The sequence below is a fragment of the Poecilia reticulata genome, chromosome 2 (assembly GCF_904066995.2).
Source record: "Poecilia reticulata chromosome 2, P_reticulata-male-v2, whole genome shotgun sequence".
Lineage (NCBI taxonomy): Eukaryota > Metazoa > Chordata > Actinopteri > Cyprinodontiformes > Poeciliidae > Poecilia > Poecilia reticulata.
This window is the reverse complement of record NC_088831.1, coordinates 44,888,789-44,901,502: the sequence shown is the minus strand read 5'-3', so window position 1 is coordinate 44,901,502 and position 12,714 is coordinate 44,888,789. Positions and strand designations below refer to the sequence as shown.

General features: G+C 44.8%; 1 protein-coding gene across 17 annotated transcripts in view; it reads left to right on the top strand.

Moving 5' to 3' along the window:
• tns1b (tensin 1b) overlaps positions 1-12,714 on the top strand; it is a 126,660-nt gene that overhangs the window by 69,502 nt on the left and 44,444 nt on the right. For 15 of the 17 annotated variants that reach the window (XM_081604728.1, XM_081604722.1, XM_081604738.1 and 12 more), the window contains one exon: positions 5,269-5,307. The exons of the other annotated variants lie outside the window; for them this stretch is intronic. In XM_081604728.1, the coding sequence (XP_081460854.1) occupies positions 5,269-5,307 (39 nt within the window). The remainder of the gene's footprint in view (positions 1-5,268; positions 5,308-12,714) is intronic. 17 annotated transcript variants of the gene reach the window in all.

Sequence of the window (12,714 nt, the reverse complement as noted above, 5' to 3'; positions counted from 1 at the left end):
TCAGGATGGATGCCATCTTTTTCTATCATTTCGGTCCTGGTTGAAAGCCATTATCGTTGAGTACTTCCTGTTTATGGCGGCGCTGAGCTCATGGGACGACCTGGACCGCAGCCGGGTGCTAATCGGATCAACTGGACCATCATGAGGCCTTCTGGCTCGGTGTCATGTAGGTCTGTTAGAAAAAACACGAAGGAGACGGAAAACCGGAAGAAAGAAAATAAACAGGAAGAGAAAAACTGACAGAAAATGAAAACATGGAAGCTGCTTTTTGACCACCGGAGGGCGCCAGACATTTAAAGACACATCAACGCATTTTGGCGCCAAAGTAAAAGACAAACATTTTATCTGTATTCATTTGTTATCAGTGATGTTGGCTGGTACTGACCAGAAGTTTACATACACCCAACATAAAGACACAGCCACCTTTGGTCCCTCAATCTGAAGTGAAATCAGAACAAATTTCCCTCGTTTTTAATTTGTTAGAATCACCAGAATTAATTCTATTTCCAGTTTTTAAGATTTGTTTTGTAACTATTTAACTATCAGGAATGATTGTTTAAACTGGATGATTGGGTCAAACCTTTTCCAGAAGATTCTCCCAGCAGTTTGCTGGAGTTCTGGTCCATTCCTCCTGACAGAACCGCTGGAACTGGGTCACAGGACGGGACCGAGGCTTTGTGACGGCCACCAAACCATCGACTGTCACCAGTCTGGGTCGCAGTTTGGGCTTTTGTCCATTTTTACTTCCTGGCTGATGTCTTTGGATGTTGTTTCAATATTTTCACAGAACATTATTTCGTCATGATGCTGTCAAGTTTATGTTTAGTGCACCAGTAAAACGTCCCCACAGCATGATGCTGCCGCCACCGTACTTCACAGTGAGGACAGTTTCTTCCTCTGAATGTAACGATGGTCGTTACGTCAACCGTCAGACGTCTCAAAGGTCTTGGTCCAGTTGTCCAGTCTGGATGTTCCTATCGTAGTAACGGCTTCTTCCTCACTGAGCGGCGTCTCAGCTCATGTTTCTGCAGGACTCGCTCGGATTCAGTCCGGTTTGCTTATACAGAACCAATCAACAGCAAACGTCCTCTAGAGACACTTAAAGTCACTTCATTTCATTTATTTATTTCGAATAGACATTAAAAACAGTCAAAAAAGAACAAGAAAACAAAATAGAATGAGACAAACTTAAGAAATAAAATCTAAAACAAATTATTTTGCCCATGTGACATGCACTTTTATATTTTCTGTTCGAAAAGGAGCAGGTAGAAGATACATCTTATAATGTCCTTCAATTCAAACGTTCCAACGCTCCAACTCATCCTAGTCATAAAGCATTTTGCTCGATTAATTATTGACCAACATCTTCACAGGGTCTTGGGTTTTTGTTTGGGAAACGATTTGGACATTTTGGACCAGAACCGTCCTGATCGGTACGATGGTCAAACGTTCCCATCATGTCTGTACCTGACCAGAGGACAAGACTCCTTCACGCATCGGGACGAACTGGACTGGACTGGACTGGACTGAACCGGACTGGGACTGGACCAGACGGGGACTGGACTGGACTGGGACTGGGACCGGACCGGACCGGACAGGACTGGACTGGACTGGTCTGGACTGGATGGGACTGGGACCTGACTAAACCTGACTGGACTGGACCGGACTGGGACCGGACCGGACCGGACAGGACAGGACAGGACAGGACAGGACTGGACTGGACCGGACCGAACTGGACTAGAACTGGACCGAATTGGACCAGACCGGACCGGACTGGAGCAGCTGGTTTGTCTGATTTCCGTAACTTTCCCATTGGGTCGAACCAGAACGTGAAGCAGTAAAACACTTTCTGTTCAACCCAAACATCAGTTAAAGTTCTGGTTGGTCTATCTCAGTGTTTCTCAACCTTTTGAGTCCACTGCCCCCCCAGCCTTCATCCAGGTCCCTCACCGTCCCCCCAGCCTTTATCCAGGACCCTCACCGTCCCCCCAGCCTTCATCCAGGTCCCTCACCGTCCCCCCAGCCTTTATCCAGGTCCCTCACCGTCCCCCCAGCCTTCATCCAGGTCCCTCACCGCCCCCCCAGCCTTTATCCAGGTCCCTCACCGCCCCCCCAGCCTTTATCCAGGTCCCTCACCGCCCCCCCAGCCTTTATCCAGGTCCCTCACCGTCCCCCCAGCCTTTATCCAGGTCCCTCACTGTCCCCCCAGCCTTTATCCAGGTCTCTCACCGTCCCCCCAGCCTTTATCCAGGTCCCTCCAGGTCCCTCACCGCCCCCAGCCTTTATCCAGGTCCCTCACTGCCCCCCCCGTCTTTATTCAGGTCCCTCACCGCCCCCCCAGCCTTCATCCAGGTCCCTCACCCCCCCCCAGCCTTTATCCAGGTCCCTCACCGCCCCCCCAGCCTTCATCCAGGTCCCTCACCGCCCCCCCAGCCTTTATCCAGGTCCCTCACCGGCCCCCCAGCCTTTATCCAGGTCCCTCACCGTCCCCCCAGCCTTTATCCAGGTCTCTCACCGTCCCCCCAGCCTTTATCCAGGTCCCTCCAGGTCCCTCACCGCCCCCCAGCCTTTATCCAGGTCCCTCACTGTCCCCCCAGCCTTTATCCAGGTCTCTCACCGTCCCCCCAGCCTTTATCCAGGTCCCTCCAGGTCCCTCACCGCCCCCCAGCCTTTATCCAGGTCCCTCACCGCCCCCCACCCCCCAGTCTTTATTCAGGGACCTCACCGCCCCCCAGCCTTTATCCAGGTCCCTCACTGTCCCCCCAGCCTTTATCCAGGTCTCTCACCGTCCCCCAGCCTTTATCCAGGTCCCTCCAGGTCCCTCACCGCCCCCCAGCCTTTATCCAGGTCCCTCACCGCCCCCCACCCCCCAGTCTTTATTCAGGGACCTCACCGCCCCCCCAGCCCTTATCCAGGTCCCTCTCCCCCCCACCAAAGCTTTGCAGGCTACTTTGCACTGACTATTATTTTATCATTAATATTACTATCACTATTGTAGATGTTTTGATTTTTATGTTTGTTTCTGTATTTATCATCAAAATAATTTCCCAGAGAACAAAAAAGCCATGAGAATAGAAATTATTTTCACAGGCGTCTATGAAAAATGTAATGAACATTCAAGTTAAAATCTGTAGGCCTAACAGCCAATCAGAGTGGAAAAAATATTATTCTTTGCCATTTTCTAGTTAAATATTCCACAAAATGACCAGATAAAAGATGTTCAACATGCCAGTTTAAACTTTGAACTATTTTATCTATAATGACTGAGCTGCAGCATTAAAACATGGATAGAACTGTAACTACATTAATCATAGCTCTTCTTCTATTCAGTGTTTCTGGTGGTGCAGCTCTGTGCTGCCTTCAGGAGAATGGGACATCAGAGCATCATCCATACAACTTCACCCTCATGGCATTTATTGTGCAAACCAGAGCTTTCAGTGGAAAAACAAAAGTTCCAGGTCCTTTTAATGCCATACAAATATGAGACAGAAACATGGATAATATCTTTATATAGACTTGTCTATTGATTATAGATTAATAGTTTTACTGGACAGAAATTACAAAGAACAAATCTGGTTCTTATTCAGATCCTAATGAGTCAAAGTGTCATGGAGTCATCAGCCTCATGACATTAACACTGACAAGAAAAATAATATTGAAAAAATAAATATATCAAATCTAATTAAAACATAAATAAGATATCAGTTCTTTACTGTTATGGTCTAAGATATATTTATTCTCAGTATTAGATGTGGTCTCAACAAACCCATGACACTAAAACAATATTATTTGACCTTTTATCTGAAATAGTGTCTGTTTATTCTTGCCATACAGTCTCTGGATTAATTATTGCTCGAAAGGTCTTGCCATACCAGTTTATTCCTCTGTATTTACTTTAGTTTCTTAGTTTATTCTTGCATTTTGTTCTTCATTCATTTCCATTTAGTTTCCTTTGATTCGTTTTATCCTCTCTTGGTTTATTGTTATGTCCACTTTAGTTTCTTTCCTGTTGCTACATTTATTTTATCGTTTATTGACCATCAGTAATCTTCACTCATCACCTGCTGCGCCGCCTAATCATCATGTGTTTCACATCATGTGTTGATTTTTTCACTGTTCAGCGTCGGATTCTCTGTTTTTATGCCATAATTCACATCTAGTTCGTCGCTCCGTTTTATGTCCCGCTTCTCCTGTTTCAGAGTTTTGCGCAATGTGAACGTCTTTTTTTTTTTACCCCTTAAGGTGCAGGGCGGTGGGGAAGCGTATCGATGGGGAAAAGGCAGACTGACATAAACCTTTTACAACAACGGAAACAATTTCTGCATTCTGATTATTGAAATTTAAAAGTGCTGTGTTGCTCTATCACCCCGTTTCATACAGGACCACTTACAGCTCCGTGTTAACGCTATAAAATGAACGCTCTCTATCGTGGTATCACCATGGAGGGATTTCTTTATTTAAATGGGTTCATTTTTCAGAGGGACACACAGTGAGGGCATCGTGATTTTAGAACATGTTTATAAGAGCGATTTTCTGTTGTCCTTCCATGGAAGCGGGCAGCTTTCAAACAGAAATAAAACACTTTTTAATATAAGTTGCTGCTTAACATGATCACAGAACTGCCAAAACATATGTACAAAAATCCTCAATAAAACATAAAATATTAGAAAATCAGACACCTGACAAGTGAATCACAGCAACGTCATCAGCCGGTGTAACGCTGAACTGATGCAGTGAAGCTACTAGCAGAAGCGGAGCTGCGCCATGAAGCTAACAAACACTGAATAGAAGAAGAGCTGCCATCGATACAGTTGCAGTCAAGCTTAATGTTTCACAAGACAGTTTTACCAAGTTGCTCAAAGTCTAAACTGGTATTGTTGTGCATATAAGGTGTAAAGTTTACCTTCGACCAAACGCCCCCCAAAGGCATCCCAGCGCCCCCCTTTTGTGAAAATGTCCGCCAGCGCCCCTGCCGTCCTCTGAACGCCCCCTGGGGGGCGGTACCGCCCACGTTGAGAACCGCTACTCTATCAGAAGCTAAAAGTTTTGAAGTCATGCAGCCTGATTCTGACCAAACGTAAATAAACTTCTGAATCTGAAGAGAGTCAGATTAAATGTTGCTGCTTTTCCAAATAGAAGTAGATTTAGTGATTCTGACCTGAAATGAGGCGTTTGATGAACGGCAGACATTTTGAACCACTCTGCTTGTTTCTCATTCGTCTGACCGCAGAGGAGGATCTGACCAATGGGCTTTCTGTTTGTTTCCAGGTGTCGTCTTCTTGTGTTCCAGCTACAAACTACGAGCTGGTGAGTCTGAACTTTGACTGCTCCTCGTTTTGTTGATGTTTTGTGTTGCTAACGCATGAATTCAGCCTGAGTGTGACGTCGCGTCAGTAGAAGCGGAGCGCGTTTGGAGAGCAGGCAGCGAGGAGGACTCGGGCTGCGTTGCCTTTTTTGGTATGGCTTTAAGAAGCCGTGTTGGGCTTGGATGGGATTCCTCACATGTTGTGTGTTTAAGTGGTTTTGGGTGCCTGACAAACCAAAGCAAATATCCCCTGCACTTTACTGCCCTTACAGAGAAAACGTCTGGGTTTTCTTTCAATAAAAGCTGCCATAATTAATCAGGAACATGTTGTTATCCTCACAGATGCTTTTTGCTCGAGATGTTTTCTGCATGAAGACATCTGGTTGAGATGTGCACAGGGAGGGAGGCGGGGGTGAAATTCACTTCTACCTTTCTGAGCTCACTCTCCCACAACCAAACCGGCAATGTTCTCTGTTCATCGTGGATATGCTGAACCATAGACCGCTCTGCCAGGAATCTGCTGACTAATCATAACGTTTTGTCCCTAAACTTAACGATAAAACTCATGGGTAACCCTCAAGTCATTTACACACCAAACCAGAACAGGAATGTTTGTAGGACGCTGGTGTTTCATCACAGCTAAATAGTTTTACAAACCCCAAAAAGAGACTGCGGACCAATCCAAGCCCGGTTATTTTCATCCAAACTGAAAGTCGCTGCTTGACCTTAAACTTGTGTTTTAGTGCTGAAAACCAACAAAGATTAAGTTCTCATCCCTAAATCTTCCCATAAATCTGCTGTCTAACGCTAATGACGCTGTTTAGTGATGACTAAACCGGACCCAAGCGCCTTCTGTGCCAGAACCTAACAACTGCCTCTGTGGTCTAAACCCAACCATGGAGCCGTCGTCTCACCACTTTCTAACGCCAAACAAGTTTTTCTTTATGCCAAAACATAAGCAGCTGCTTCATCATTAACGTGCTTCTGCATTTATTGTCACATTTGTTTTGTGTAAATCCTAACCAGGAGGGCGTTGACAAAGTTAGTAACCAGGAAATTGTTCCCTGATCCTAACCTGTAATATTTAATGTCTGAACCTGACCTGCATGTTTTACTTCCTAAATCTACCCGTAAAACAGATTCCTGAATAATGGAAGACCTGATATGCTGCCAGTTGGACTAATCCAAACCAGACAGCTTCGGTTCTTCGGTCTCTACTGGACTTGGTTGCTCAGCAGTCATGTTTTAGTTGCCTCGTCCCGACTTAACAGGTTGTTTTATAACGTAACTGTGAAACTGTCTATTGTCACCTAGTCCTAACCAAGTGACCTTAGTCCTTGAAACCAACCAAAAAACTGCCGCCCAGACCTTCACAAGCAGTTTAGTCTTTAAACCAAACAAGAAAACCATCAGAACTTCACCTGGTCTTAACCAAGTGATTTAGGTCCTCACACCCGTTCCCTGGCCTTCATTTGGCAGTTACAGTCTCTTCTCTAAAGTTAACTAAAAAGTACTAACCAAGCAGGTTTATTTCTCAGTCCTAGCAAGGACACGTTGACTAGTCCTCACTTGGCAGCTAAGGAATGGTTAAATCTGGGGACTATAGTCCCCAGATTTAACCAGAAAACCAACCAAATGGGTTTTAGTCATCAAACCATTTGGTCAGATGACTAACCAACTGTCCTCTAACCAATCCATCTCACAAAGATCCACTTGGCAGTTAAACTCCGAAAACCTAACCAAAACTCTGCGTCCTAGAACTAACCGGGCAGGTTAACCCTAACCAAAACTCTGCGTCCTAGAACTAACCGGGCAGGTTAAACCTAACCAGTCCATCAGCTGGTCCTAAAAACTGGTTTTAGTCTTTAAATGTAACAAAAACCATCGCCTAGTCCCGAGTCAGCAGTTTTAGTGCTTAAACCCAACCAGAAACTTCCAGAACCAGGACCTGGACGGGTCAAACAGAACCAGGACGGGTCGAACAGAACCAGGACCTGGACGGGTCAAACAGAACCAGGACGGGTCAAACAGAACCAGGACTGGTCGAACAGAACCAGGACCTGGACGGGTCAAACAGAACCAGGACGGGTCAAACAGAACCAGGACCTGGACGGGTCGTACAGAACCAGGACGGGTCAAACAGAACCAGGACCTGGATGGGTCAAACAGAACCAGGACTGGTCGAACAGAACCTGGACGGACAGAACCAGGACCTGGATGGGTCAAACAGAACCAGGATCTGGATGGGTCAAACAGAACCAGGATCTGGATGGGTCGAACAGAACCAGGACGGGTCGAACAGGTCGAACAGAACCAGGACGGGTCGAACAGAACCAGGACCTGGATGGGTCAAACAGAACCAGGAGGTGTCAAAAGGAACCAGGACTGGTCGAACAGAACCTGGACCTGGACGGGTCGAACAGAACCAGGACGGGTCGAACAGAACCAGGACGGGTCGAACAGGTCGAACAGAACCAGGACGGGTCGAACAGAACCAGGAGGTGTCAAAAGGAACCAGGACTGGTCGAACAGAACCTGGACCTGGACAGGTCGAACAGAACCAGGACGGGTCGAACAGAACCAGGACGTGTCAAAAGGAACCAGGACTGGTCGAACAGAACCTGGACCTGGACGGGTCGAACAGAACCAGTACGTGTTACATGTAGTCTGGATGATGAGAACAGCTGGGAATTTCTCAGTTTGGTGTTTTTCTGCGTAATGTAGATGAGTAAGACATTCCTGGTGCTTCTACAGTATCTGTCACTTCCCAGCATGCAACAGGAGCTGGATGACGCGCTGCGTCTCCACGGCGTTCCCACCGCTCCTTGTTTGGCAGATTCCTGCTCTCGCTGCTGGAGCAGAGATGATTTAGTGATGCGTTCAGGTGCCGTCTGACTGCAGCCGCCATATTTTACCTTCCTGAAGGGAAACTGTTGGCAGGGAATGCGACTCTTTTCTCCTCTAAATCCTCAAAATTCCAGGGATTTGGATGAACTACATCTGGACACAAAATAACTTTAATATCAGAAGATTCAGCTGATCATAAAAGAAATCAAATATGTTCTCTTTTTTTTTCTTGCGTTAGCCACAAAAGTTATTTATCCGCAGCGTTTTCCAGGTCAGCCTGATCCCAGCGGTACTCACTCCTACCATCCTGGAAAAAACCAAACCTGACGTTTGGATTGACCTTAAGCCAACCACAAGCCAGCAGTCCTGCTGTAAAGACGGAGAGATTACAAATGAATCTTCAGAAGAGAATCTGGGCCGTCGTGTTGAAGGGTGGCGCTAAAACGACGAGCAGCAGGAATGATGTGTTGCACTCTGACGCTCAAGACGAGACCAGGAAAGAATAACCTGGTTCTGGTTCTGGTTCTGGAATCTTCTTCCTGGTTTTGGGCTTTGACACGTCGTTACATTCATTGCATGATGAGAATGCCACCATGTTGGTTCATAAATACCACAGATGTTGGTTGATACTTTTCCCTCTCACTCTAAGGATACTAACAGAAGCGCTCTGCCGCCATCTGGTGGTCAGAATGTGAAGTACAGCAGGTTCAAGGAAGTGGAACAATAACAATAGATATACTTATTAATACTTCTACATCTGATATGTCAGAATAGTAAACATGTCACTAAAATTATAAAGGTTATCTGCAAGTTTAGGTATGTCGCTTTTTTGCGACACTAGGCAGCTAAGGAATGGAAATGAATAATAAAATGTATTTTTGCAGAAATAGTAAATTCTGTGCATTTACTTCCATTATAAAACTTTGAATCAAATCATTACATGAATAAATATGTAGTTACAGAAGAACATGCTGTAATAACAGAGTAATAACTAGAGATGTTTACTCAGTTATCAGGCTGGAGCTAACGATTATTTTACTAACTAATTATTCTGATGACTAATCAGAATAATGATTTAACCTCTTCAGCTTATTTTATACAATATTAGAAATACATTCAAATATGCAAATTAACTAATAATTTCATTCCTTTAAATCAGATAATCAAAAACTTCTTGCCAAAAATGCAACAACAGGATTCCTTCTGCAGCTAGAACCAGAACCAGAACCGGAACCGGAACGGAGAACAGGTCCGTTTAGGATCTGCAGTCAGATGTTCTGGTTCTGATTAAATTAACAGAAAGTTTAAAGAGATGAGAATCAAAATGAGGAAATTTAGTGTCAGAGATTTCTGGAAAAGGAAAAGAGGGAAGGAAAACATCTGTTCCTTCAGATTTATTCCTCATTTTTCATCCTTCCTTGTTTCCTCTTTTCCTTCTGTCTCTTTTCTTGTTTTCTGTTCTCTACCTACTTTGTCTCATTCTGTTCTTCCTTTCTTCCTTCTTTGCTACCTTTCTTACCTGTTGTCCTCTTTCTTTCCTTCCCTCCTCTTTCTTCTGACCTCTCCTTTTCTTGCTTTCTCCCTTCCTTGTTTCCTTGCTTCTTCTCTTCCCTCTATCCTTCTTTTATCCTTTCTTTTCTTGTCCGTTGTCTCTCTCTCTTTCCATCTGTGGTGCCTTTTGCCGTATCTCCCTGCTGAACTTCATCGTTTCTAAATGGAAGAACAGGGAATTCTGGGAAGTTGAGTCTGTTGAGTTTTTCCCTGCAGTGTTTGAACCAAACACTTTAATCAGAGAATTAAAGTGAATCTAGTTTAAAATCAGTGAAGTTTTTCTGTTGCTTCCATTTTGGGAAACATTTACAACCTGTTTGGTTTTTTTAACCCTTTGTGTCCCGCGCTGCCTCTGAAGCAAACATGCAGTTCCTTCATCCCTCCAGCAGAGGGCGCCGCCTGCCTCTCTGGTTTCCTGTTTACCTCCAGCACCAGACTGGTTATGCAGTTTCTTTTTCTTCCTGCAGTTTTACATATCTGGAGACCCGCCCAACAGATTTGTTGCCATGGTTACAAGTCGCTGTCACTTTAAACACATTTTAGTTCATTAAGTGGCCAAAAAAAAAAAAGGATTTGACATGAAAGGGGTTTAAAAGATGGACTGTGCTGGGTTGGGGCGCAATATGGAGGCGGTGCGCTGGGCCCATTAAGCAGATTATTACTGTAAAAATCTGTTTAGTATGAACACAAACATAAACATTCAGGTCATATGTTTCTCATATTTCCCATTAGCATTTCAGGATGACTGCCATTTTTCAAGATGGCCGCCGTTTTTCTGCCTTTTAAACTAATTATCACCATAAAATGTCACTTGATAACAAATGTGTGAAAGTAAAACAAACCAGAGGGAATAATGATCCAAACATCGTTAACTCAGAACTATAAACATCATAAAAGTTTATTTATCTCTGCAATCCGAATAATAAAATTTCATTTCTAGGAATGCTCATGGAAAGTTCAGTGGAAGGAAAAAGTGTTACCTGCATCACAGCACCTGAATGAGTGAAGTTGGTTTCCTCCTCAGAAGCTTTTATTGTTTATCAGAGTTTATCTGAACGTTTTGATCCGGTCCGGTGGTTTGAATCTCCCGGTTCAGTTCTGGAAACTCGGAGCGGAACCGGGTCGTCTTGACAGAGATGTTTCTGTTCTCAGCCGTTTCCCTCAGAGGAGATAAAAACCAAAGTTTTCTTGGCCGAGTCGTTATTTTTAGTGTCTGACATGAGAAGCTGACGCTCAGCTGACTCGGCTTACGGCCGCGGAGCGACTCCAGAGAACCGGACCGGCTCGCTGAAGGAGCCACACATGTGTTTGGGGCCGTGCTAAAGATTTCTGCTCTGCTGCAGTAAAATCACATTTTCTGATTTAAAATCAGCTTCAGAACCAAATATAGAGGAAACTTGTTTTAACCAGAAACTAAAATCAGTTTTAAAGTGAAAATCAGTCGACTCAGGGGTTTGGATAAATATGACCAACTGGGTCAGACCGGACCGGACTGGACCGGACCAGACTGGATCGGACCGGACCGGACTGGATCGGACCAGACTGGACCGGACTGGACTGGATCGGACCGGACCAGACTGGACCAGACTGGATCGTACCGGACCAGACCGGACTGGGCTGGATTGGACCGGACCGGACTGGACTGGACTGGATCGGACCGTACCAGACCGGACTGGACTGGATCGGACCGGACTGGACTGGATCGGACCAGACTGGACCGGATCGGACCGGACTGGACTGGATCGGACCACACTGGACCGGACTGGATCAGACCGGACCAGACTGGACTGGATCGGACCAGACTGGACCGGACCGGATCAGACTGGACCGGACCGGACTGGACTGGACCAGACCGGACTGGATCAGAACGGACCAGACTGGACCCGACCGGATCAGACTGGATCGGCCCGGACCACACTGGACCGGACCAGACTGGACTGGACCAGACTGGACTGGACCGCCAGCAGGTGCGAACAGAAGATGGCGCTCTCGGATCTGAACGGTTTCCACATCATCTGTTGTTATAATGAAGCAAATAAGTGGAGAATCTATTTAAAATAAATAAAATTATGTCTTTATTATAACTTTATTCTGCAGAGAATCAGAATTTCTAATCTTAGTGATAATGAATCAAGTCAAAATGATCAAAATCAATTTTAGTCTGCTTAATTTTTTGTAAAATTATATTTTGAAAACAGTAATTCTTTAAAAAATGTTTTATTTAAAAAGTGCCAGGCTAACCTAACAATGGTGATTTAAGTTGCAAGATTTCATGCAGAAACCTATTTTTGTTTAAATTTAACCTGTTAAACTTTATAAAAGTGTTTAAATCAAATGTTTTTTGTTTAAATCGTCTTTTCCTTTGTCATTCAAATAATTTAAACAGAATCTTGAGACTGCACAGAAAAATCCTTTCTGAATCTAATCACTGAAATATTTGTCTTTGTAATCAGTGATGTTTCTGTTGAGGACAGGAAGTAGCTGTGGCGCTAATGCAAAGTTTTAGCGCTAATGCAAAGTTTTAGCGTTAACGCAGCGTTTTAGCGTTAACGCAGCGTTTTAGCGCTAACGCAGCGTTTTAATTGTAGCGCAGCGTTTTAGCATTAACGCATCGTTTTAGCATTAACGCAGCGTTTTAGCGCTAACGCAGCGTTTTAGCGTTAACGCAGCGTTTTAGCGCTAACGCAGCGTTTTAATTGTAGCGCAGCGTTTTAGCGTTAGCGCAGCGTTTTAGCATTAACGCATCGTTTTAGCACTAACGCAGCGTTTTAATTGTAGCGCAGCGTTTTCTTCTCATTTGGCTCATTCTACAAAACGAGGCGTTTCCAGCTTTGAACTCTTCATCGTTTGAACCCGATAAAAGTTGCCTCTGAAATGAGTCATTTAATACGCCGTTCAGTTGGTCGTTACTATGGAGCTAAAGCTAGCATGAACAGGTTGCTATGACCGATAGCATCCCATAATGATCCCCCAACATCACTAATAATCATCCCTTCACAGACCAGCTTCCT